Source organism: Drosophila miranda, chromosome 2 (genome assembly GCF_003369915.1).
Source record: "Drosophila miranda strain MSH22 chromosome 2, D.miranda_PacBio2.1, whole genome shotgun sequence".
Classification (NCBI taxonomy): domain Eukaryota; kingdom Metazoa; phylum Arthropoda; class Insecta; order Diptera; family Drosophilidae; genus Drosophila; species Drosophila miranda.
Window position 1 is genome coordinate 11,953,890 of NC_046675.1, and position 24,608 is coordinate 11,978,497.

The window sequence follows — 24,608 nt, forward strand, 5'->3', positions numbered from 1 at the left end:
TTTCCAACGTGATGAATGAGGAAATCCACTGGATAATCCTCACAGAGGAGTTTCTCTTTACTTTTAGGATCTGTACAAGAAACTTGCTATAGATGCCACTATCAAAGAATCCAGCCAGAACAGTTCCCAGAAACTGTAGCTTCAAACTCCCAAAAAAATATGCCTTACATATGGAATTTACCAGCAAACAGAGGGTTGTAGTGTTCACACATTTCGTCGTTTTGTTTATTTATTTCACTTTATGATTAATGGTTGCTAGACTTGAATTACCCGTTGCGTAGATGCCAGTTTAAATTCAATAAATCAAGCTACGGTTCTGCTTGGGTCTTCCAACAATTTGTCAGCTCTCAGTTAATTGTCATTGCATTCACAAAAGGCAGGAAAGAGTAATAATTTGGCTTCGATTTCAGTTCTTTTCGGATCAGTTCCACATGTTCCTGCGCACCCAGCCGATGTGCTTGGCCACGTCCGTGAAGACGGAAGGCTTGGACACGTCGCAGGTGTTCTCCTTAGTATTTCTTATACCGCCGGAGATGACGCCGCGCAGTAACCAGACATCGTCCTCCCTCAGCATCAGAGGGCCACCACCATCACTGCCACAGGGACCGGCACCCACCTTCTTGGCGCACAGGGTGCTCGGCTGGACGAGGATATGGGGCAGCTCTAAGGTGCAGTTCGAGTCGGACACAATGCTGAGGTCAGTCACTTTGGCTACGTCCGTGTTTCCGTTGCCCTCCCCATCCGCACCCCAGCCTGCCACATATGACCGGACTCCCTCCGGCAGATCCATGCGGTTTCTCGTGCTCCAAAGACAAATGGGAACGATGTAGTCGCTGAAGCTGCAAGAAGGTTGGTTAGTGGATCAGTGGAATCTCTGAGTAGAATTTACCTAAAGGTGAACTCACCTGACGGGCTCATCCAGCCTGACCAGCGCCAGATCCGCCTCCGTGTACTGCTTAATCTGATAGTTCTCGTGGATGAGCAGCTGGGAGGCTCCTCGGAACTCACCATCCGTTAAAATGTCCAGGCTGCTGCGCCCCAGAGAGATGGCCGTGCGACTGGCCGGCAGATCACGGTTTGGCTGCCGGAAACAGTGTGCCGCTGTCAGCACCGTGGAGGCGGATATAAGAGTGCCTCCACAGAAGAAGATAGGGCCGTTACTCTCGCGACGCTCAAAGAGTCCCACCAGCCAGGGCAGCTGCCCGCGCTCTAATCGGGTGCCCTGGAAGATCAACGGCGTGGTCACGGTTCTCTCACGGCCGCAAACAATGTTGTTGGAGGAGGTTTGCGGAGGAGTCCTGGGCCAACTATTCTCGGGTGCACTCTGTGTTATGGTCTGCGGGCTGACCCTGTCCTGTCCACGACTAACGGTCGGCCGCTGAGTGCTGTTCTGTTCGCGGGCCCAGAATTCTTCGTAGTTGAAACCACTCTGAGGTTCAATTGCAGGAAGTACTGGAGATGAAGGTCGTACTGGAGATGGGGTTCGGATTGGTGGACGAACTGATGGCCGTAGCTGGGGCCGGACTTGCTGGACTGCATCTACAGCACGAACCGTGCTGCGCCCAATAGAAGAAGACAGCGGGGAGATTGAGGTGGTGACTGTGTGCGACAGCCGTATGGCTGTTTTCGGTGGAGGATCTGAAAGAGCCATTTACTTTCCGTATAAGAATCACTTTCCTAGCATCACAGGTAGAGCCTTACTCACATTGATTATTACCACAGAGCTCCACATCGTCCACCCTGATGCTGGTGACCTTGGGCGGCTGACTGGGAATGGGAAAGTCCACACGATACTGGATAGGCCAGCCCAGACGGAGATTAGTCTTGACCGTCTCATCATCAGTCACTATGGCAACGTTGCCCACGAATTCCTAAATGAAGAGAAAGAGAATATCATGATTTCGCTCTCTTTCGGATCTTGTTTACAACGATCGCTACATATATGTAGATGATCAGTATTAACATTGCTTTGCTTTTGCAAAGCCAATATTAACTGCCAATGGAAGGGGGAAAACACAACCACAAACGCATTAAATGATAAGAGAATGAGAAGAAGAGAAGCAAATGGCACTGAATAAAGTTGGGGCTAAACCCGAGATCAGGGATGACATCCTACCCAGTTATAGAATCCGGACTGCGAGAACTCCAGGAAGAGCGTGTGATTGTTCACCACCGGATTGTGACGCACTGTGACCAGGCCAATGTACTGTCTGTTATATCCCTGGTACTCGAAAAACTGCGAGCAGGTATTGGCCGGCAGCTGTGCAAGGCTCGGGCCGAGGCACATCGTCATGATAATTCCAGAGACCAGCAGGAGCTTCCCCATTTCAGCTGCAATCGTTACTTATTTGTCTCACTCTGCGATCTACTCGACCACAATCGAACCTCACTCAATGAACGCTGGCTAGCAAATGATCTGTGCCTATTTCATCTCCAACGATCTAAGAGAGCCCCACTTGTCTAGGTATACTTTGAGTTCAATTAATTGAAGCTACAATCTATTACGCTCTACTCTGACTCTGGGTCTGAGTTGGATCCGCATTGTAGCTGGGAATTATGCAAGCGCGTGGAATTCCTTTACGATTTGCCAATGATAAATTATATTTATTAAGATCTGCGGGTGGTAGGTTTGGGAAATACTCTATTCCAATTTTGGGAAACCTTTAAAAGGCTTGCCTTTCGTTGATATGCGATATTTATTTGCTGCTCTTAACCTAGTACTTGCTTAATATTATCCTACTTATATTTGGCAAAGAAGTCTACTAATTAACTGTCCAACTCATTCTGTCTCTGGGGAGACTGTATTCCCGTACTGTTCGATGATGTCCTGCAGCTGACTCTCCACTTTGAGTCTCTGCCCGGCGTATTCCTCCAATGTTTCCGACAAGCACTGATTACTCTCCTCAATTACAACCAGCAAATGTTCGGCCATATCCCGAAATCCGTCAAGCTGCACAGGCACCTCTATGAGACCCTTGAGAGCTTTTCTTACGGCATTCCGGCACTCGTCCCCAACAACTTGACAATTCACCGTAGCTTGGATCAAGACATCGGTTGAGTTTTGGGCGATCTCAAGTGTCTCCAGCAATTCAAGGTTAAATCGAGTATGGGCCCAGATGAATCCCTCTTGGCAGGCGTGCAGGCGGAGGCCGTAGCGTGTGTTGAGACCCCGGGTGATGTTCTTGGCCTTAGAGGTGCCTGTACCCGCACCCTCTGTAGATTGCCTCACATTTGACACTAGGATTGCGGCCCAGAGCTTCCACTCCTCCGCTGTCTGCAGCTCCCACTGATCGTTGTTCGCCTGCTTCCCGTTGATTCTCTCCAGGCTAGCCTCCAGGTCGAGGATGACAGCATTCAGTTCGGTTAGCATCCCCGTTGCATCCTGCAAAGCCTGGCTCCTGTATGTATTGCGCTCCTTTTGGAGAAAGGCCTGCAATTCACCCAATGCATTGCCTACACTCTCAACAAAGCTGGCAATCAACTCTGTAATGGCAATTTGCATCTTATTAGCCAGATTAATGGCCACGAAACCAGCCCGTTGAATAACCTCATTGGAAGAGGTGTGCAGGTAGTTAAAGACCTCTTCGGAAGTAGCTCCACTGCTCATCTCATTGCGGATGATCTCCTCTACTTGTCTTCCCAACTCAGACATATCCTGCCATTGATCAGCACGCGGATCCCTGCCACAGATGCCGCCATAGCTGGCACAGAGAGCGGCCAGCCAAAGCAACGAGCTGCTCCACTTCATCGCTCCAACAGTCTGGCCAGAGGTTTAGTATTGCCCAGTTCTTATATAGATCGATTTACTCAAAGCATACATCACTCTTTCTCAAACATTTGATCAACTGCAGTATATCAATGTGCAGTGCAAGACAGCACGTGGTCAGAAGATAAATATTCAGATAATAGAAAGAAATGCGATTCCCTACAACACATTCAAAGAGGATGAACAATTTTTTGCATACATATTTTTTTCAAATCCCTTAGTAGATTAGACAAACGATGAAGATACTGATTGAGGGCCATCAACAGGTGATCTGTCTACTCCCGCATGAGCACGAGTTCCTTCTGCAGCTTCCAGGTTCCATTCTCTGCCAGGATATTAGTAATGCTGTACTGTGTCACCTCCACCACTGGTGCCTGTGTGCACCTTGTGCGTTACGTTGGTAAAGGAATATTCCCTCAACCACTCTTACAATGGTCTCAGTGATCTTCATCGAGAAATACGTTGGTGAAGTATTTAAAAAGTCATCTGCAAAGACACGTTCCGGCAGTCTGTTGGATAGTGTCCATAGAACGATGAGAAATAGCACCGAGTCACTCCACTGCATGACGGCAAGTGTGACCACGGATGGATGGATTAGTTTACCCAGTGCTCAGTGCCGCTGAACACTGAACAACCGTGCCGCATAAACAGTGAGAGAGTAAGGGACGGATCGAAAACTCGTTCTGCCAGCTGATTGGATTACTTAATACTTAATATTCCCAAACACAAATAATCTGTCTGACAGCGAAAAGAAGCTTATGCGACTCGGTAAACGGGTTTGACCAGAGGTACGTGCGGGCCAGAGAACATCCAAAATATTGGATTGTGTTGTGTCTTATGGTTTATTAATCTATGGTATACAAATCTCGCGCTTCTTTGCAGGTTTAACTTAGGTTCTCGTTGATCCAAGTGAGATGCTTGGACAGGTCGCAGTAGAGCACATATTGGCTGAGCTGGCACCGTCCGGAGGTTCCACGTTCGCCCAGCGAGACTATGCCGCGCAGCACCCAGTGGGTGTCCCGCCGGATCATCAGGCCTCCGCCCGAGTCACCAAGGCATGGCCCGGAACCATCCCGGTTGCCGGCGCAGAGCGTGCGCTCGGTGACGGCCGACGCCTTCCAGGTGCTGATGCAGTCCGTGGCACTGGCTATCTCGGCCTCGACAACCCGCGGATATTGGGTCTTGGAGTTGCCAAACTCGTCCGTGCCCCAGCCCGCTATGAAGCCGGATTTGGTGACCGTTTCACTCTCCTTCTCCGTCCACAAGCAGATCGGGCCAATGATGTCATTAAATCTGGAAGAGGGAATAAGATATCAGAGATCAAATCGAAAGAATATCACAATGAACATACGTTACGGGCCGCTGCATGGCGACCAGAGCAATGTCTGCATCGGAGACCACTCGTGTGGAGAACTCTGGATGCCACAGCAATCGCCTCACATCATGCATCTCGGCCCCGTCCTCGTTGTAGTCGTCCAGATCGTAGCGGCCCACTCCAATCAGCACGCGATCCTCCTGCATCTTGTAGACGCAGTGGGCGGCCGTGATCACCATGCTGGCCGAGATCAGGGAGCCGCCGCACTTAAAGGCCAGGGACAGGGACTCCTTGTGGTAAATCGCCGATAGCCAAGGATACTGCCCCCGCGGGAACTCCTTTCCGCGGTGTATGAAGGGCGAGAGCCTGCCCTCGCGACCACACTCAACCGGCGTCGAGGCGGGCTGGGGATTGAATCGATTGGGGGCGGGGGTCGGCGATGGAGCTCTGACGGTGGTGGTTACTTGTGGTGGTACTGGCGGCTGCCAGAAAACAGTCGTTGCAGGAGGTGCTGGAGTGGCACGTGGACGTTGTGGTGGAGCACGTGCAGGTGCAGGTGCAGGAGCTTGAGTCTGCCATGTTTGTGGCCAGTCGGGAGACACAGCGCCTCCGGACGATACCGATGTCCAGGAGGGAAACGAAGTTTGGGTGGGCGTGCCATAGAATAGGGTATTCACCTCCAAACCAGACTGTTCCCTGGGGAACAGACCAAACACAGACGAGGGATCAAGCGGCCGCAACGGCCGGTGCGACTGTCCACTGACGTGAATCTCGTAGAAGCGATTGAAGAAGCTGTTGGGGGGCCCATCTAAAAAGCAATGAACGTGAGTCATACTCGTTCTGTCTGCTCCAACCACCAGTCCGCTGAATACTCACATTCGCTGGCCGAACAAAGCAGAAGATCGTTGTAGGAGAGGCGAGACAGCTTGGGCAGTAGACGGGTGGAGGGGTCCGGCCGGAGATTAATCCGAAATTTCGCGGGTCCACCAGTCGAGCGGGCAGCCTCCTCATTTGGATAGGGCCGCAGAGCGCCAACGGAAGAGGGCTGTGGAATGCGAAGGAGGCAAAGCAATCAGTCGGTGTTTCAGCTGGAGACGGCTATAGCAATCCACCATACATCTTGATCCCCCCGCTGGGTGAGGCGGACGTCGATGCGGTTGCGGCCCCGCATCACGCTCGGGAGGGTCACCTCCCCCTGGAGGCCTTCGAAGCCATCATTCACGTACTGGAAGTAGTCGGAGCATGCGTTCTCCGGCAGAAGCTGACACCTGGCCAACGCTATTAACGACACAATTATGGCTAATTTCAGCCCCATACCTTTCCAGAATATATCGACTTCAGTTCGACTTGGATCCGTTTTCCCCACTGCGCACGCGACAAGCGTCGATGAATAAATAAAACAGCCCCAGCTTCGGGCTCAGTCTCAGCACCATCTCCCGCTACCGCTCTCGGTACGGGTGTTGAGTCACTGAGTAAACTGGAAATTCCGCATCGTGCAGAGCCAATAAGACGCACAACAAGCGATACCTTGGAGCGACCCAGTCGCGCAATCCGACTACATGATACCCACGATTCAGATTAGCATATTCATATTTATAGGTTCCCAAACAAAAATATCGCTATAAGGAGAACAAATGCGAGTGGTTCATTCATAACTTTAAGGATTCAAGTCTTTTAGATATGGCTCTTCATCTAAATTCTATGTGTAAATAGTACACCCGTGTAATCAGTCCCATAGACCCCTGGTACCCTTACCAGCCACACCATTCAGATCGTCTGCTCTTGAGTGAAAAACCCCCCCGCATAATAAACGTGGGAATTGCTATGCAAACAAAAAAGTCTGGGTATTGTTTTTTGCACGAGCACATCACATCTCTCATATTTCAAATGTCCACTCAACAGATCTAACTACACTTCGAATTCGATTGAGACTTGTTTATTTCCCATTAATCTCTTATCTATTCTCTCACTCATCTCTCACTCGTCACTCATTCCAGTCCAGTTCTATTGCACTATGTTGCTTTCGATCCACGTAAGGTGCTTGGCAACGTCACAGTATATAACATATTTCCTCAGATCGCATATCAATCCCTTCCGCGGCGCCAGAGCGACGATGGCCCTGAGTGTCCAGCGGCCGTTGCGCATGATCATCAGACCACCACCAGAGTCGCCCAGGCAGGGTCCGTGGGCATTACTGTTGCCGGCGCATAGAGTGTTCGGAGTGATGAAGTCCTCCGCACGCTTCATGTCACTTAGGCACTGCTCCCGGGTCACTACGCGGACATTTACGGCCTTGGGGTAACGCGTCTCGACGGCATTTTCGTCTAGGCCCCAGCCGGCCACGGCCCCCATGTCGCCCTCATTGGCTGGCAGTCCCATGCGCGATGTCCACAGGCAGATGGGTCGCACGTAGTTTGTGTATACAACCTCGGTGTCGAGCACCACGAGACCCACGTCCGAGTCGGGCACTGGGTTGCCGTCGTACTGCGATGGCGTGCGCGTACTCGAAGCACGGATCAGTGTGGCTCCGCTCTCGGGATGCGTGTTACGGTCATGACGTCCCACATAGACCCAAAGATCGAGGGCTTTCTTTCCGTGGATGCAGTGAGCCGCCGTGATCACCGTACGCTTAGACACCAACGACACCACGCAGCTGTACTTCAGCGTTGGGCCGTTGTCTTCGTAGAGGGCACCCAGCCAAGGGAATCGACCTCTGGTAATGACCTCCCCTCCGGCCTGGGCAGCCGTAAAACCTTCCACGCCGCACTCCTCAAAGTCCGGATCAGTTCGTGGGGAAACTGTTCTGGCTCTATTAAGGAATGGATTGCTGCCAGTGCTGGTAGGTGCTCGCGAGCTATAAGTGAAGTGCGGGGGCATCGTCACAGGAACACTTGGTCTGCTGCCCGTGACAGACGCCTTCCATCCGCGTGTCATTGTACTGGAGGGGGCATCATCTGTGGCGTCGGAGAAAAGAAACGGATCAGCACATGTGTGGAGAAAACCCCATAAATCGTACTTACAATCGGAGGCACTGCAATAGACGTGACCATTGAGCTCCACCTTGATCAGCTTGGGCAACTCGTTGCCGTAGTTCTGGAAGCTCACAAAGGCCTGCCCCCTACCTCCACTTCGCATCTTTTCGAATGCTTGCTGTTTGTCGGGATACCCGCCCATGCTGCTCACAGTATGCGCCTACGGAATGGAATGATATAGGTTGATATTGATAATGGAATTTAGTCATCTGCTTACCTGACTAGTTCCGTGCGCCGTGAACATAACGCTCCAGTCGAGACTTGTGAGGCCGTCCTGAAGGGGTGTAAAAACACCTATGATTGAACCATCCCCTCGACGCATATAGGTGAACAGGTCTCCGCAATTGTGGGACGGCACCGTCTGTGCCAAGGACGTTCCCAGACACAGACCAAGACAAACAAACAGCAGGGGCACCGGTGCTATGGCCATTACGAGAACCGATGTTGATTAGGGTACAGCGCGTACTAACTCTGAAACTGTTGGCTGCACTTACAAAACGACTATCGCGACTAACGCTTGAACGAGCTTCAATGCACTCTCCATCAGGTCCATCAGATAGAGAATCATATTCATCTCTCTCCAGCGATTCTTAGCTCTCTCGAGGTTGTAGAACTTCCCGCCGCTGGCCCGCTTGGCTGCGGGCTTTGCCCAGTGCTCATACTCAAATACTCACTGACTCAAATACTCAAATACCAGCGGGGGTCAAATTATTTATATATTCTTATTCAATCAGCTTATCAGGAAAGCTTTGGACAGAGCAAATTCATAGGATTGAGAACACTGGTTCCAGAACTTGTTTCCCCTCTGTATCGAAATCGAAATTGGTCTCGCTCTGTGAATACGTCAGAGTTGGTTGCCGTTCGTCTCCTATATTCATTCCCCGATCTCCGGAACAGGGTGTTTGAAGTTTAAATGGGTGCCATTATAGATGCGCCTCCATAATGGAGGCCTCTAATATGAGACCCAGTCCAGCCGATTCACGAAACCAAATTATAAGCCACGGCCCGGCTAAGCCCGTTGATATTTTGAGCAAGCCGGACAGTCAAAATCATTGCATATTGCAGGGACAAACTTAGATATTGGGATCAACTAATGGAAATCGGGATAATTGCAGTGACAGGAGCCAATTACAGCCAGGAGAAGCCATCAACAAGGGTTGTAAACACATAATAAAATCAGAATTCGAGAAAAAAAAATGTTTTTCAATCGCCAACTTCATTCGAAAATCTTACACTGTCTAGTTACACTCAAGTCTAGTGTAATCTGAGAACAGGCAAAAGCACCCCAATTTCATTAAAAAAAAATAACCAAGAAGAAAAACAACAGTTGGGGAAAATAGTAACCGGGGTTGTAATTATGGGATTTCGATTTTTATAATAGCTTTTCATTCCCAGAAAATTGACAGAATTCTCCGAATTTATTCGGATTAAAGTAAATGTTTGATATACGGGCCAACAAATCCGATGATGGACTGCCTGAATTTATGTGCAGAAATTTTGCGGCTGTCAGATATGAGCTCCATAAAATGCACTTCATTATTAAATGGAAAAATCCAAAAACCATATATCCGAAGAGAAATAAATACGCGAAACAGAAATTTTAGAGGCCATGGAAATTTCCATAATTATAAAATAATCAGATTCCGATGAAATTTAGACGGTAGTGTCAAAACTCCTACCAAAAAAGTTTTCTAATGCTGTAATTTTATTCAACAGAATGTACATACCGCCACACATAACACAAAGTATGTATTACATATGTATATGTACATGTTTACATTTTGTGTGCGCAAATATGAAATGACTGCCAAATAATTTGTGCACGTAAATTCTTGATAAATTGCGGACCATCGAGCGTAGAAGCATACCCAAATTTCTCAGAATTTATTCTACATTTAACATTCAGAACTTAATGGTGCTGAAAAGTCACTGTGAATGTGTAGTATTCAGTGTTCAATATTTTTAACAAAATGTATTTAAGCTGCAGTAATATTGAAGATAATATTAAAGTGACTGAAAAGTACATTATAAACTCTGGGCTGGTCTGGTGGTTTCTAAAAAACCGAAAACCATTTCTGGAAATTACATTAAGTGTATGAAACCTTAGTAGGCAACAAAATGCAGAAAGCACAAATAAAGGAGCAGTAAACATATAAATTATAAGTAGAATATGTTGTATTGCAGTGCTTGGTACTGTTAAAGACGTTTTGTGACCTTCGGGTCCTTTTGCGCTCTAACCTTAGGCCCGAGACCGCACGAAAAGAGTCCTTTTATTAATTTGAGTCCTGTGCCCATCTCTAGTTTGCAAATACTTTTTAGAAGAAAACTTGGGGCTCTTATAAGGCAGGACTGCGACTGGGGCAACTTTTAATAACATAATGCAAGGTGGTTTATGCGAATGTCTATTGAAAATGATGCCTGTGTACTTCTGTAAGTAGCGACAACGCACTCGCCCGAAACTTTTGCCAGCGAAACAAAAAAGTAAGGCCAGGAGGAAAAGCGCCTTCGATCCGAGTCCCCCACATCATCCTCGTCCCTACACTCTTAAACTCAATTTTCACTGGCAGGGTTTCCCAGTTTTCCCTCTTGTTGTTCGCAACTTTTATAATCAGTTCCAAGTTGGCAAAGCTTTGTAATAATTTGTTGAGATTTGGCGCGAAATGTTCGCTGCTTTTTTGTTGGCAAATAAAATTATAAATCGCACCCGGGCACCCGGCTTTGGCAGTTTGACGGAGGCATTTTGACACCACTCGACGGCTGGCTGGCACATTCCCGGCAACATTGAGGTGTGAAGTGCTTCCGGCTTTGGCTCTGGCTGGGGGGCGGAAGTGCGTCCGACTGCACTCTATGTGGGACGCCTAATTGGAGCGAACGCTGCCAGGAAACCGGGGCACTTCAAATCAGAGTCGATTCAAATTAGGAAACCTAGAATCGCCTCCACGAGTGCGTTTGTGTGTAGCTCTAGAGGCGGCGGAGCACGGCATAGGTATCGCAGGTACAAATCCCACGGAACCGCGAAAATATGAACAGGAAAGGCTCGCCACAAGCCTTGAGGATGTGCAGTCTCTTGGCCTGCTTCAGTCCAGAGTACAGAGAGGCATGCAGTTCATCGTGCCAGCTGTTTTCGGCGCTCTCCTCCACCACCAGGGTGTGGAACACACCCAGCAGCTGGAGACACCGCTCCATCTGATTGGTCCGCACCAGCGCCAACATTTGAATATACGGCCGGAACTTTATCCAGCGGTGGCAATCTTTCAATTCCACATCCTTGCCCACATCGATGATCATCAGCTTGCACCCGTGGTCGTGAATTTCATCGAGGATTTTCCTCTCCATGGGCAGCACGAAACAAGTTTTCTGCTCGGAAGTCATCTCGAAGTTTAGCTCGTGCTTGGGCGTCTGCATAGTCCAGGGATACTTGCGGTTGGCGAACGCGTACGCCAGTTTCTGGCGGCGCTCCTGCGCCTCCCGCAGATGGTCCACCATCTTGTCCACGCGCCGGATGGCCTGGGAGCCGCGTTGCTTGAAATCGGCATTGACAGCGTCCTGCCTTCCCTCGGTCTCTGCATTGGCCGCCAGTTCTGCCTCCTCCTCGGCGGCTTCCTGTCTCTTGGCAGCTTCGCAGCAGCGCATCTCGTGGGGCGACACGTAGTCCGGATACCCCGCATCCGCCAGGTAGGAGTGGAAGTGCAGTTCATTGAAGGGTTGGCGGGGCACAAAAAAGACAGCTGACTTGCTCTCAATGTGGCACTTATTCTCTTCCAACAGCTGGGGCCACAGGTCGTGAAAGAAAGAGCTGCCCATTGTTTGCTTCGAGGAGTCTTTATGGTGGGTTTCCATTTCGGCCACTTAGAATTTATATTTGTAATGTTGTGGGATCAAATGTTTACGATATGTGTCTAGCTCGACGGTAGGATTTCGTTTGAGTTTAGTGTTACTTATGTGTTCTACAAGTGTCAGTCTGCTTTAAGGCAGGTGTACACCGAGAAAAACTTCAAGAGGGTATGAAATTTTCGAAAATTGAGGTGGAATGTAATAGAAGCACGGTCGCCACACTAAACCAAAGATACTTTCATTAATTATTTGGACAATTTACAAATTTATCCACATATGGATCATATTTGGGCGTTCTACAGATGACCTTTAGCAATTCGTATATAGGTAATTTTTGTGTATTGCTAAATTCAATACAAGTTAAAGTGAGTTTGTATTTCGAGGCCCGTTGTTCAATCCTAAATCTTTCAGTGTATGGGCAACAATTCCATTTTATTATCAGTGCATAAATCCCTTGCATGGCCTTCTTCGGATCTTCCCATACATATATTTTCTGTTTGTATTTTGGCTCGATTTATGCACACTCACAGGCAATAACGGTAAGCAAGCATCAGGCATCTACGTCGGCATCGGGCATCGGAATCAGGAAAAACAACAATTTGCGTAAATTTTATGACATTCCCTGACGTAGGTAGCCGTCGATCGCCATCATTTTATGGTCTAAACCGAGCTGAAACAAGTAAGAACAGAATACCTGATGTATTGACTATAGGATACCCATTATTTGGAGACTTAACCACTTTAAAACATTCGAATGAAAAGGGGGACAAATTAATTTTCTCAATTTAAATTTCTTATTCATTTCTGTTGACGTTAGCCGATTTCGACCATTATTTAAGTCTCAAGTTTTGTAAGACTTGCACGTACACGTATAATACTTATGTATATTCTTGCACTTTATCAGCACTGCGGGGATGAAAGAGTGCAGGCGCAAGCGACTTTGATTATTCTCGTATATGTACATATGTACATGTATTAGATATTCTGTTGGGCGTGCTGGAGGGTGGAGATGGCTGTGACAACAACGACGACGAGTTTTCGGGCTCATTAGCTTTTATGGCTTTGATTTTATTGCCGCTGCCGTGGCAGACTTTAATTTCGCCAACGAAATTGTTGCCTATCGCAGGGCGCCTGCACTAATCAAACGGAAAACTCGTGTCTGTGTGTGAGAGTGTGGATGGTTTTGGGAGTGTGCGACCCACATGTGGGCAATACATTTTCATAAATCAATTGTGCGTGCCACTTGGCAACACAAAAGCAACAAAACGCAACCCGAAAAAGGTTTGAATTTAGATTTATGCACACACAAAAAATGAGTGACGAATGTTTTTTTTACGCCTCGATGTTTAACAACTTATTGCAAATTTGATTTGGAAAAACTCTCTACCTCAGAGATGTGCTGCGGTGTGAAAATTGGAGCAGCAGAGGCACACGTTTTAATTTAATTCCAAGGCTCCACTCCACGCATGTGGCAGGATGCGGCCTCGAAGATTTATGGCATCAGGGCTCTGGCAGCTGCTCTGCCAGGGCCGCCATCGAGATATCAAAGTGAAATTTTAAGCTCCCTTTTCGGGAAAATACAAACTTTAAGTGACCAGAAACTGGGGGTATCAAAAATATTGGCTCTTCTCTTTTTTGGTCTATTAAAACGCGACAACTTTTTGTTTTCCTCTGGCTGCAAGCTACACAAAAACGCTGATGTACTAACATATATACATATGTACACATGATATAAATGTATAAAAATTTATGAGTATATTTATTGTATTTTATTGGGGCACTTAAATAACGACACAGTCGAAAGACTCCCAGAAAATAGCGCGAACACAGAAAGCAGAAGAATGAAAAACTTGAGAGTACAAAAAATAAGCCATGGCAAAAAGCGGGACTAAAAACAGGAAAAATGGCACAGAAACAAGTGAGGGCAACCGAGACGCTTATTGACATAAAAGCCAATCATTTTCAAATGGCTTTAAGCATTCGACAAATGGAGAGCAGCCCCCAACATCAAAAAGAAAAATAAACCAAACTGTGGCTTGGAAAGATGCTGTTAAGACTAGGGGATACCCGCTATTCAGCAGAAAATGATCTAAGTAAAGTTCACTGCTGCCAAAGAGATTTTCATTGCTGGCAGCAGTTTCGCAAAACTTGCCTCAAAAGGTGAATGCCACAGCACTTTGTGTTTATTTTCAACGGCCTTCTACCTGAGCATCAGAGAAGACTAAATGAAAAACCCCATTTGTAGCTGTAGCTCGAAAGGGCCTCGAAGAACAAATGGAAAACCAGACGAACATGGCTAGATAGACTCGGTTTTCTCCGTATGCCACACTCACACGAATAAAGTATACGTATACCCTTGGACTCAACGACGAGCAACGGGTAAACCAAGTTGAGCCCGAACTTTATTCGGTTATGCATTTGACTTGGTGGACCGCGGCAGCAGCAACAGCAGCAGCAGAGCAGCCAGCCGCAGCAACCAGTGAATGCACTTTGAACTCGTGTCGAGGTTCGAGGTTCTTGCATAACTGCATAAATAATCAAAAGCCAGCATTTTGGCATGTAAAATGTTCGCCTCCGAATTTTTTGCAACTGAAATGTTTGCCACCGAAACCAAAGTGCCATTTCGAATGTATAAACTTCAGGGCATGTCACAGGGCGAATAGGAGCCACGCCACCGCTGCCTGACTATTGAATATCCATCAAATTATCGCTGAGGCGTGAGACGCATGATGGATGTACCCAATGCCCCGCCATCAATCATTGATTAGGGGATTCGAGTGCAATGTTCTCGTATGCGGCTCTTTGCAAGTACATAAATCAGAGCCTCAGTCAAGTGCACACAATTACACCCAGGCAAACACACGCTTATAGCTGTTATTTTTGAACTACGCTGAAAAAAACTAGTTTTCAAACGAAGCGTACTTTGAATATTAAGAACTATTCGATAAGGGTCTGCGTTTTTTGGAAATATTATTTTGAAAGTACCTAATAAACCTTATATTACCTTAATTCTTAATACAGTTTTTTCTCCCAGTGTATCTGTGGGTGAATGTCGTATTTAAAGCATCTGGTACGGTCTGGTTTCAATATTTGTAATATTTTCCAACTGTCGGAGCTCAGCTCAAACTGTCTGGAATTTTTCCAACACAAAAGAGACATGCAGACATTTATTTAGAGATACATACATATGTGTATATTGTTGTACACTCAACCAAAGTCGAGTTTCTGAGTGACATTTCAGATTGGGGAATTCTCTTTGTATGCAAGAACTTCTGGCAAATAAAGGTGCTGTCTGAAACTTATACAAAAATTCTGCGGTTTGCACATCTGCACATCTACGGAATTTCCACTGTGTTGGTGGTTTTGTACTTTATCTTTTCTAGGTTTCAAGTTTCCTGGTTCCTGGGTCTGTACCTCTTCGTTTCTTATGCAGGAACTTTGATTAATTTATTAAAATATTCCTACCTGGAATTGTAAAGTTTTTTGAGTGGACCCAAGACCAATCTGAAGGCAATTTGTCCGAAGGAAATCTTCGCTTCATGAATCATAGTTGGGATCGAGGCGAGCTATTGGCATTGATAAATAAGTGTAGACCTAAACGCCAGCTTAAATATTCAATTTTTGTTTATTCGGGTCCCAGAAATGGGAATCGGGTATGAGCCATAAAGCATACATGGCCTCCACATCGGCGTGGGCAGCGGAACCCAAGGTAGCACACACACATGAAAAGCTCTCAAGGAATTTTTCCAGTACCCACAATCAGAGTGTGTGGGTGTGATTTCCCTATGAGACACAGAGAGAGAGAGAGAAGCCGGAGCAAGACTTGGCATCCTTATCCTTAGTTCAAGGCCAGGAATCCATAAGGAAAACAAAGCAATGGCTCACAGGCACCGCAAGAGATGGTCTTGAAGCAGGACCCGTAGCCGGACTGGCCTACAAATAAGTCTGCCACCTTGAATAACAAAGCGAGTGCGGCACGCAACTGATTGTGGGCGTGATGAATTTCTGGCTGGCTTGGCATTAATTCCATTTAATTATTATGACACTCGAGGGCAACGCACACAGCACACAGCCGTAACAATAATCGAGGCCGGAGAACAGATTACCAACACCTCGGGTGTCGAGAGTGGAGCCCCAGAGCACGGACCCAAAGCCCATCTCAGTCATACTGCAGCTCTGCTTTATTCTAATGCTCCAGGTCGGAGGAAGCGATTTGCGAATCAGCAGTGGGCACATTTGTCATCCGCCATGTGGGCCGGCCGTGAGTCGAATGTGCAACGTGAGGCGGAAAAGTTTTCCCGCAACTTGAGTAAAGTTTTCCTGTACAGCTGGGAAAAAGTCGAGTGATGGTCCTGGTGCTACCAGTACTAGGACAACATCGTTTTCACGCTTGCCCTACCAAGTGAAACCAATTTGCGCATTTTGTCTGCCCCTAGACTCCTGGCATCGACGCGCATCGTTTCCCTCTTGGTCGAGGTCTTGTCTTCAGACTCGAGCATCTTGCATGCTTGCAGGCATTCTCTTTCCGCCCTGCACTTGACATTCAATTTTCGCTTAAAGCCACAGCCATCTACTCGTAATGTATGCCATCCAAATCGAAATTCACTCAGCTTCCTTTTGTGCTTCATCTGGCCCAAGATTCGGAGCCAGACCTGCCCAACCGGGCAGAACCTCTCTTAATGAGCCTCATAAACATGCGCTTGACTGCTTTGGTGCTTTGATGGTGCTAGCCTGCAGGGGAGCAGCACTCACTGTTTGAAGATGTTGAAGTTTTGAATGGAGTTTGGCCAGCCGCAGGAACAGATTGGGGTTAAGCTTGGAACAGGACCAAAACATTCTCATAATCACCCCACTGCAGATGAGCCACAGTTTTCATTTTTCATCCTCAAACTCATTCATGCCCCTTGGGCTATTATAGTATATACATATATGTCTCTACATATTGCATATTTAAATAGAAATTCCCGCCAGGACATAATTTGAAAAACAAATTCCAGTTTGCAGCATTGTTTTGCGGTCGCCCTGGGTCCAAGTATGTGCTCTCTCTTTCTGCTCCCACACACTGTATATGTGTGTGTGTGGTCGTAAATCAATATTTAACCCGTATATCCCCCCCGTCGCTATGTCCGGGTGCTCTGGAGGGTTCCATCAGCAGCCAGCGTTTAAAAATAAAAACCCAAACTCATTCAACTCGTTCAACGACTCAATAAATGTTGCAAATGCGCTCAGAGAAGGAGAAGCCACAGAGAAACGGAGAGAGATAGAGATAGAGAAAAAGAAAGACAGAGTGGCGACTAGAGATAGATGCTTCCATGGTATGTTCGATAGAAGGTAAAGCTGTACCGCCTTCATCCATATGCTGCAACTGTGTTGGGAAGCATCTGATTTGGGCCGTACGTTCTCTGGGACTGCCTTACCTTCTGTTCAACAAACTTGAATGCTCCCATGAGCTACGTCGCTCTTCTCTCGAGTGTGCTACAATTTTTGTTCCATCTGCAAAGTGAAACATGGAGACCATTTCCAAACACTATTTATCTTTATTTCTCTGTCTCTCGTCGCCATCTCTCCATGTTGTTCCTGCTCTGGCTTTGATATTTGTTATTTGCTAAACGAAATGATATATACCCCCGTACTGCTGGCATGGCATGTACACGTCTGACCAAAGTTGTCATTAGTCATGCTTTGCTGAACACAAACCCACACCACCACCTCTCTTTCTCTCTCTCTCTAGGTGCCACACTACGTATACTTGATGTGACGTATGCCTTTCGTTCGAAGCTCCATACGCAGCCCCATTCACAGCTCAACATATCGATTATGGCACAAGTTGTTCAGTTGAAGAAACTTTATTCATAATGTTGCCTTTTCCATGCCCCATCACTGTTTTGTTTCGAACTTAACGCACAATTTATGCAAAGTCTATTAAAATGCAAACGTTTCAGTTAATTACGGCAAATTTCAGTTGCTCCACGTCCTTGAAAGAAATTGGCCAGCAACTTTTCAAATATCGACAGCAACAATAACAACAAAGTTTGCCGGGCTATTCCCCTTTCACTTTTCCCCCCTGCCCACCCCTCCGTCTGATCTGCCTGTTAGCAGCGTTAAACGTTTTATTACCAACCAACAGCGCAGCGCGAAAAACTTCACATTTTCCTGGGAAATCCTCGCTGCGGTTGCTTTTAGCTGAAAATGCACTTGACGTGCGACGCCCAATCTCGTCGTGTTTCTATAATTTGTTGCTTGTAAGTTTTGGCGATTTTTGAAATCTGGCACAGTGGATATTAGGTAAATATAAGGCAAACTTTTGTTGCACAATTATGTGGAGCAAACTTTTCTGGCAATCAAATGGGAAAGCATGCAAAAAAAGTTTAAATTTATTTTTTTAGTTTTTCCAAAGGTAAATTGAATTACAATAAAGCTACTTTTAGCTTCAGAAAGTTGTTAAGGCCAATTTTTGAAAGTTTCAGAAAAACAGTTACAATTCATCAGGAGAAAGTTTAGCGATTGGATTAGCATATATGTACATAAAGCATTTCAACAGATTAAAGTTAAGTTAAGTATTAACTCGAGCAAATTGTATTACCTACTCGTGGATGTTTATGGATGTTTTCGACACCATATAATCGTTAATCCTCTTAATATAGAAAAAGAAAAGCTTAGCAATGATAAGTATTTATATACTTAGAATCGAGTAAACAATTTGTGGGTGAGAAAAGTTTATCGATTGCCCTAACATATTAAAATAACGAAAGACTGGCAGAAAATCTTCCTCAGAATGTCTTCCCTTCCCATTACTGATTCGTAGCTGAAATTAAATGATTATTAATAGTTCCTGAACATTCCTTTGAGCCTGCGCCACTGTGTACTGTGCGGCACTTCACAAGCCATTAGGCCCCATCAGCGTCGAGGCGCACTTGACACAAACACGACAAGCGGAATATCCGCCGCCATCTTGGCCATATTAACGCACCTAATCAATATGGCCGGGGGCGGCCATGAAACGGGCCAACTGTTTGCTTGACATTGTTTGCGCATCCTGGTCGCGAAAGTGCCCCGAAGTCAGTTTCAACCATAAATAATTAGGCAACTTAATTAGGCCCGCTTAAAGGCCAAAGCCACCGCTGCTGGTGCTTCTGCTCCTGCTGCTCCTTCGACTGGAACTTTAAACTTGCACCTTTAATATAGGACGAGCCGCAAGGATCAACCAGGAAAAAAACCACAAAACAAAAACATACAGAAATACAAACAAAGTGCGGAAATAGACGAGCGATGGGCAGGCACTCAGAGCGAATGCAAATAAATCGGATTTCCAGGGAAAGCCCCACAACAAAAACAGCAACAACAACAGCAGCAGCAGTGGCAGTAGCAGCCGCAGAGTGTGGACGGAAAGGAAAGGAAAAACAAACAAAGCTCAAAAACTAACCAGAACCAAAAGCAGAACCATGGCCAGGAGCAGAAGCAGGACCAAGACTGCGAGCAGAATACAATGTCCAGGACCAGGACGAGGACACGCAATCAAAACTGGCCCGCGGGGCCAGGCTCGATTTGTGTTTAATGCGGCATAGGAAAATATACATTAAGAAAAAGAAATAATTTTCAGTATTTTTTTGACATTTTGGATTATGTTTTCAATGAGATATGTATGTAATACATACCACAAGAGGGAATAGCGCTTGCTTGCAATAAAAGATCAATTCAAAGTATCAACTATAATCCTTTAGTGGATCATTCTCTATGGCCTTTTGAAGCCCTTCATTTATTTCTCCCAGTGCATCTATTTGAGTGCTAAAAGCAGCCAAGTCGAGGGCAGCTGCAGCTCTCCCCTGTTCAGTGCTACGAGCACTCCACCTCCACTTCAGTCCAGACCCTGGGGTTGCCTTAACAGATTGAAACAATAAACTCAAATTGCCCCAACAGACGGAGACGCGGCGACGGGCCAAAGGGGGATCCGGTGGGACAGTGGGTCGGGTGGAATTATCTGCTGTAAGTTGAGCCGATAACTTTATGCGCACAATTCCATTTGATTGATGAGATTTATGCTCGCAACGCCCCCGCACGTATTTGATTTTATTTTTATTTAGTTGTCTTATTTCATCTCCGTTTTTTGTAGCTACAAAATGTCTGGCTGTTGCTTCTTTTATTTCATTTCCGGCCCAGTGCCCCGTCCCTTATTTCATCTGAAAGCCAAAAAGAAATCAGAGACAAACAAACGAAAAATAAAACATTTAAAGCCGCTCAACATGTGGCAGTGGCAGTGGGGGGGGGGCCAATGCCTTTATTTCGAGAGTCTGCTCTGCCCCACTGTTCCCGCAGACTCCAGATCCTTCAGAGCATATGCGAAGTAAGTCAAGTGGATTTATTGTCACAGAAATGTAATCTTAACCATTGTGTGTTTCATTTTTAATTGGCTTCCTTTCGACAGAAACTCTGAGCGGCTGTCATTAGTGGCCAATGCATGAAAATGCCATCGGATAATGATTTCTTTGGGAGAGTGCAGTCTTCTGAGGGATGGGGATGTGTTATGGCAACGCGTCATCAATTATAAATTGGGAAAGCTTAAGAAACATAGAGTACTTTTTGGCTCATCTTCCCGGAGTACGTCTTGATTCCGGGAATGCGCGGAGATGTTTTTCCTCCATTCTTTGCCCTACTGGACACTTCCTCTCGCTTCCTCAGTAAGGACCTCATCTGGTACTTCCTTCGATTGGTAAATCAAAGGGGATATCTTGCCGCCGCCATCCACTTCGAGATGCCTTTTGTGTGGCTGTCATTTTGCCCCCCTCGTTGAGCTCTTTGAGTGCTTCATGTGTAAGCCGCTGCTGCATCCACTTCCGCTGTCATTGCTCCTCCTGATTCATTTCCCGCATTCCGGAGAGCACTCGCGCAAGGAGTCGTCGCGGAAATTGCAAGTATCGTTGATTCATTTGATCGTTTTGCAAGTCAAATGGGCCGCATGACGAACGAGTTCTCTGGCAGGGCAGGGCTCAAAGTCATTAATATGCATGATGATTGGTGTGCAGGAACAGAAGCATCCTGAAGAGGAGCAGGAGCAGGAACAGGAGCAGGAGAAAGAGCCAGAACCAGAGACTGAGCCAGTGCCAGCCCAAGGCGCTGCTGGTGTCCCAGTGTGAAAATTACAAGCGGCTTACTTACTCTCGAGAAAGGGTCCTGGTCCTGTCCTCCCCAGGGGACTGCCTTCCTTCTCTGTTGATGTTGAGGGCACCGATTATGGGAGCCGTTATGAGGGGGCAAACAACATTAGCAACGCCGATTGTAGGACACTTACCAGGCGCCGGAAACGGCAGAAAAGTTCTACTGCGACGCCATTTAACTTGCTGTCAAATATTTGCATGCAACGGCAGACAGGCAGGCACACAAAGATACAGATACTGAAGCACGAAGAGACTTTTTTGAAGGTGCATTTAATTTTCCTGTTCCCATTTGTTGCCTGTCGTCGCCTTTGTCTTGGCTCAAATTACATTTTTCATTTTCACTTTGTCTGGCGCTTTTCCTTCGCATAAATTCTGCATCGTCATGGAAAAGTGCAGCAAATTAATTTGTCCTACCTATCAACGTCATCATCACAGGGCATTCTTATGCTCATTACGCTGCGAAAAGTCTGGCAAAAGTGCACAAAACTTGGGGGAAAAGTTTGCACAGGAAAGTGAAAGGGAATCCCAAATTAGAGGTCCTCGGTGGCCCAAGGATGTGTGCTACTCGGCCAGAGGAGAAAACTGTAAAATCAGCCCCACTTCCAGGCCATAAAACATGCCAAATTAAGTCTCTCCACCACCACACTTGACTGACCAAGGAGGCATCCAGGGACGCTGGGCTAGTTCCCTGTATGCAAAGATATTTCCCTCTTGAAGCGCATTCGGGTGTTGACTGGGCCAATATAACTTATCCACTTGAGGGCCAAACACTTATGGCCAACGACCGACAGTAGCTCTAAGCCACTTTTAATGTTTAGATACAAGCACAAACAAAAATACAAACAGAGCCCCGAACGACGTATACTCGTCGAAGGGGGAATGGATGCCATGTTTTGGCATGAAGTTAATAAAAGTTCTACGACATTTTGACCTGAAAAATATTGCAAAAATAAAATGGCGGCCAGGCTGTTGCTTCAAAGGAGCTCTGCTTACTGCTTTCTCCGTGCTGTGCTGTGATGTGCTGTGCTGCGCTGCTTTCTCCTTGCCGCTATGTTGCCAGTGCCACACTGCCACACCGCCTGCAGCTGCTGTGGTTTTCCAGCTGTGCGGACTGCCGCTTGAAAGTATGCTTTAAATAGTGGCATAGTAAAATATTTACTTTGGCGCAAAAAAGGTTCGGTTCGGGAAAGGGAGGGTTAAAGCAAAATAAACTTTTGCTGCCCCGGGAAAATGAAAAACAGAGGCCGGACCCGGACTCGAAGCCGGTCCCAGAGTCCAGCAAAAAATTCATTAAAAGGGATAACGACTCACATAGTTGGAGTCCGTCCTCCTCCACGTCACTATGTGTGTGAGTGGGTCTGTGTTAAAGGATTACGAATTTGGTGGGAATTTTTTAGTGCAATTTAATTACAGATTATGTGAAGCAGCATGGCATCCACTAATGCGGGTTAAGGGTCCGTATACTTAACATATTTCCCAGAAATGTAGCAGCCATGTTCCCAGTTTCATTTCCGCCAAATTATTGCAAAGTGAAATGGTGCAAAGATTCTGAGAAAGCTTTCAATATTCTGAGAGTGCAACGACACAAACATAACGTGTTATATATGTACATACACATATCCATATGCGACCAAACTTTGTGGAAATGAAATCAAGAATAAGTGCTGTATATTTGCTCAATTTAATTTTCATATTTAATTGCTATAATTGGGGGAATTACAACATTTGTTGGTGGCTGCTCTTGCTGCAGCTTTGGTTGTGCCGGGCCAGAGATGATTCATTAAGCACTTTTGGGTTGGCTTAATGAATTAGTTAAACGGAATTTGCGCAATTGCCAACATTAATGTATTTACAGGCATTATTTCGCCTTTGAATTTGCATAAATTCACAGGAAATCCGATTAGCAAACTATGCCCTGGCATGCATTTGATATTTGATATACATGTAACATCAAATGCAGCTTATACTCGTATATCATCTGCTTAGGACTTGGGACTTGCCACAGCTGCAGCACGCGAGGCTTTAATCAGGAAACCGAGATATAGAGATATATAGCCCTACTCCTCTGGAATATTAAAGCGGTCCAGAGATACGCATGGCTCCAAGCAATCAACCCTGCGCTGCTCTCGAATGGTTGCCTCCACACAATCGCCCCGGGTTCCTACTGCTCATCCATTCTCCTCGTGCTTCTTGGGAGACTCGTAGTTTTAGAAATATTGCCAGTAGTATTGCCAAGGAGTATTCTCAGGCATGAGGAAGCTGCCTGGCCAAATCAATTTGGTGGCAAACCCTGGCGACAAGGTGAAGCTTGTTGAGCGGGGCGGGGTATCCAAGCCCCGGACAGGGGCTAATTCATTTACAATATTGCGCATTCGCCACGTGGCTGCGGGCAAATTAAATTATGCATTGGCAGTGTACGGTGGGGCCCTGTCGCGGACAAAGGGGAACCAAGGCTATCCATCGAGCAACTTTGTAATTAATCAAAGTGCAACAGCGTTATCCCTGCCACCGCAACATCGACGGGCCGGGCAGCATCCTCCACTGCCACTTAAGGTTTTCCTTCAAGTTTAAGCAGCATTTAAACTGATCATTAACCTTATTACCTGCTGCCGGCTGTGGACCCCTTCCTAAGGAAGGAACGAGCCTTGCTGGAAGACCTGCATAATTTCATTTTGCATTGCAAACTTAACAACTTTTTACAAGTCGAGCCTGTTAATGCGCTTGTTTATTTTCCCTGCACTACTCGGTTCCGTTCCGTTCTGTTCTGTTCTGTGTCTCATTAACGTCAACTTAATTTGCTTTCCATATAAATTAAATTTGCCACAGGTTCTATATTAAATTTCACGCAGCAACAGATCGAAGGAGATGTGGTCTGCTGCGAGAGGAGAAACAGGCCACCACTAACCTGATCAGAACTTCAGCTTCACTCGGTCTCGACTCTCCCCTATTGTTTGGGACTTCTTTTGTATTTGTTTAACGAAGTTTGGTATATATTCTGATACATATTTTCTTGAAGGTTTGATGGATATTTAGGCTTAAGTTTACTCTCCATTTTCTTGCTATTGAAAGCAGCCTTGTTGTAAAGTTTCATTCCAATTAATTTTGTTTTCTTCTGTGCTTGTTTGAGTACAACTGGTTCAGGGGAGTGCCAAGTCCCCAATTGTTCTATCAAAAGATTGCACATGCATATATTCTACACAAATGTAAGCAAATATTCTGCCAGAGTAAGCCAGTACATTTTATACCTTGGCCATTGTTTGGTTTTCCTTTTGATGCTGTCTACCAGATTTTCTCTCAAATTAAATTTCCCCCTGCCTTTGATTGGTCTCTCTGGCTTTCAAAATGCAGCACAAAAATTAAACGATGGCCTTTAGTCTGTCAGTTTCCGAAATGCTATTCAGGCAAACACTAAAGTGTCTGCATCAACATGGGCAACATCATCATGGACTCTACTGCAGGCCGCACAGCAAATTGGAAGTTAACTGGGCCCAAAGCCCGCACATTTTGGC

General features: G+C 46.4%; 5 protein-coding genes across 7 annotated transcripts; all 5 read right to left on the bottom strand.

The window, feature by feature from the left end:
• Nucleotides 1-195: 195 nt before the first annotated feature.
• On the bottom strand, nt 196-2,394 carry LOC108157525 (enteropeptidase). Its single transcript, XM_017289629.2, has 4 exons — nt 2,117-2,394; nt 1,706-1,871; nt 906-1,638; nt 196-839 (listed from the first exon to the last, which is right to left on the bottom strand). The coding sequence occupies exons 1-4, from the start codon at nt 2,324-2,326 to the stop codon at nt 422-424; spliced, it is 1,527 nt and encodes a 508-aa protein (XP_017145118.2). The 5' UTR covers nt 2,327-2,394; the 3' UTR covers nt 196-421.
• A 283-nt stretch (nt 2,395-2,677) lies between these two features.
• Nucleotides 2,678-3,774, bottom strand: LOC108157526. The gene has a single exon (XM_017289630.2). It carries the CDS (start codon nt 3,746-3,748, stop codon nt 2,780-2,782), a length of 969 nt encoding a protein of 322 aa, XP_017145119.1. The 5' UTR covers nt 3,749-3,774; the 3' UTR covers nt 2,678-2,779.
• Nucleotides 3,775-4,584: 810 nt separating this feature from the next.
• Nucleotides 4,585-6,506, bottom strand: LOC108157603 (serine protease gd). Of its 3 annotated transcripts, XM_033389719.1 has the most exons (5): nt 6,399-6,489; nt 6,199-6,349; nt 5,958-6,126; nt 5,118-5,889; nt 4,585-5,059 (listed from the first exon to the last, which is right to left on the bottom strand). In XM_033389719.1, exons 2-5 carry the CDS (start codon nt 6,250-6,252, stop codon nt 4,651-4,653), a joined length of 1,404 nt encoding a protein of 467 aa, XP_033245610.1. In that variant the 5' UTR covers nt 6,253-6,349; nt 6,399-6,489; the 3' UTR covers nt 4,585-4,650. The 3 variants fall into 3 exon arrangements, with proteins under 3 accessions (XP_033245610.1, XP_033245611.1, XP_017145221.2); XM_033389720.1 differs by lacking the exon at nt 6,199-6,349 and having other exon boundaries at nt 6,399-6,506; XM_017289732.2 differs by having other exon boundaries at nt 6,199-6,465.
• Nucleotides 6,507-6,996: 490 nt separating this feature from the next.
• Nucleotides 6,997-8,611, bottom strand: LOC108157602 (serine protease gd). The gene is made up of 3 exons (XM_017289731.2): nt 8,331-8,611; nt 8,102-8,273; nt 6,997-8,035 (listed from the first exon to the last, which is right to left on the bottom strand). Exons 1-3 carry the CDS (start codon nt 8,541-8,543, stop codon nt 7,086-7,088), a joined length of 1,335 nt encoding a protein of 444 aa, XP_017145220.1. The 5' UTR covers nt 8,544-8,611; the 3' UTR covers nt 6,997-7,085.
• A 2,086-nt stretch (nt 8,612-10,697) lies between these two features.
• Nucleotides 10,698-12,051, bottom strand: LOC108157841. The gene has a single exon (XM_017290044.2). The coding sequence runs from the start codon at nt 11,951-11,953 to the stop codon at nt 11,075-11,077; it is 879 nt and encodes a 292-aa protein (XP_017145533.1). The 5' UTR covers nt 11,954-12,051; the 3' UTR covers nt 10,698-11,074.
• Nucleotides 12,052-24,608: the final 12,557 nt, after the last annotated feature.

What these genes read in the sequence shown, in the direction of transcription:
- LOC108157525 (XM_017289629.2), bottom strand. Translation starts at nt 2,326, where the DNA reads ATGGGGAAGCTCCTGCTGGTCTCTGGAATTATCATGACGATGTGCCTC. An exon ending in AGTCCGGATTCTATAACTGG is followed by an intron (nt 1,872 to 2,116) that starts GTAGGATGTCAT and finishes CTCTTCATTTAG; the next exon opens with GAATTCGTGGGCAACGTTGC. An exon ending in GCTCTGTGGTAATAATCAAT is followed by an intron (nt 1,639 to 1,705) that starts GTGAGTAAGGCT and finishes TGGCTCTTTCAG; the next exon opens with ATCCTCCACCGAAAACAGCC.
- LOC108157526 (XM_017289630.2), bottom strand. Translation starts at nt 3,748, where the DNA reads ATGAAGTGGAGCAGCTCGTTGCTTTGGCTGGCCGCTCTCTGTGCCAGC.
- LOC108157603 (XM_017289732.2), bottom strand. Translation starts at nt 6,396, where the DNA reads ATGGGGCTGAAATTAGCCATAATTGTGTCGTTAATAGCGTTGGCCAGG. An exon ending in CCCAGCGGGGGGATCAAGAT is followed by an intron (nt 6,127 to 6,198) that starts GTATGGTGGATT and finishes CGCATTCCACAG; the next exon opens with CCCTCTTCCGTTGGCGCTCT. An exon ending in GCTTTGTTCGGCCAGCGAAT is followed by an intron (nt 5,890 to 5,957) that starts GTGAGTATTCAG and finishes ATTGCTTTTTAG; the next exon opens with ATGGGCCCCCCAACAGCTTC.
- LOC108157602 (XM_017289731.2), bottom strand. Translation starts at nt 8,543, where the DNA reads ATGGCCATAGCACCGGTGCCCCTGCTGTTTGTTTGTCTTGGTCTGTGT. An exon ending in CGGCGCACGGAACTAGTCAG is followed by an intron (nt 8,274 to 8,330) that starts GTAAGCAGATGA and finishes TCCATTCCGTAG; the next exon opens with GCGCATACTGTGAGCAGCAT. An exon ending in CTATTGCAGTGCCTCCGATT is followed by an intron (nt 8,036 to 8,101) that starts GTAAGTACGATT and finishes CCGACGCCACAG; the next exon opens with ATGATGCCCCCTCCAGTACA.
- LOC108157841 (XM_017290044.2), bottom strand. Translation starts at nt 11,953, where the DNA reads ATGGAAACCCACCATAAAGACTCCTCGAAGCAAACAATGGGCAGCTCT.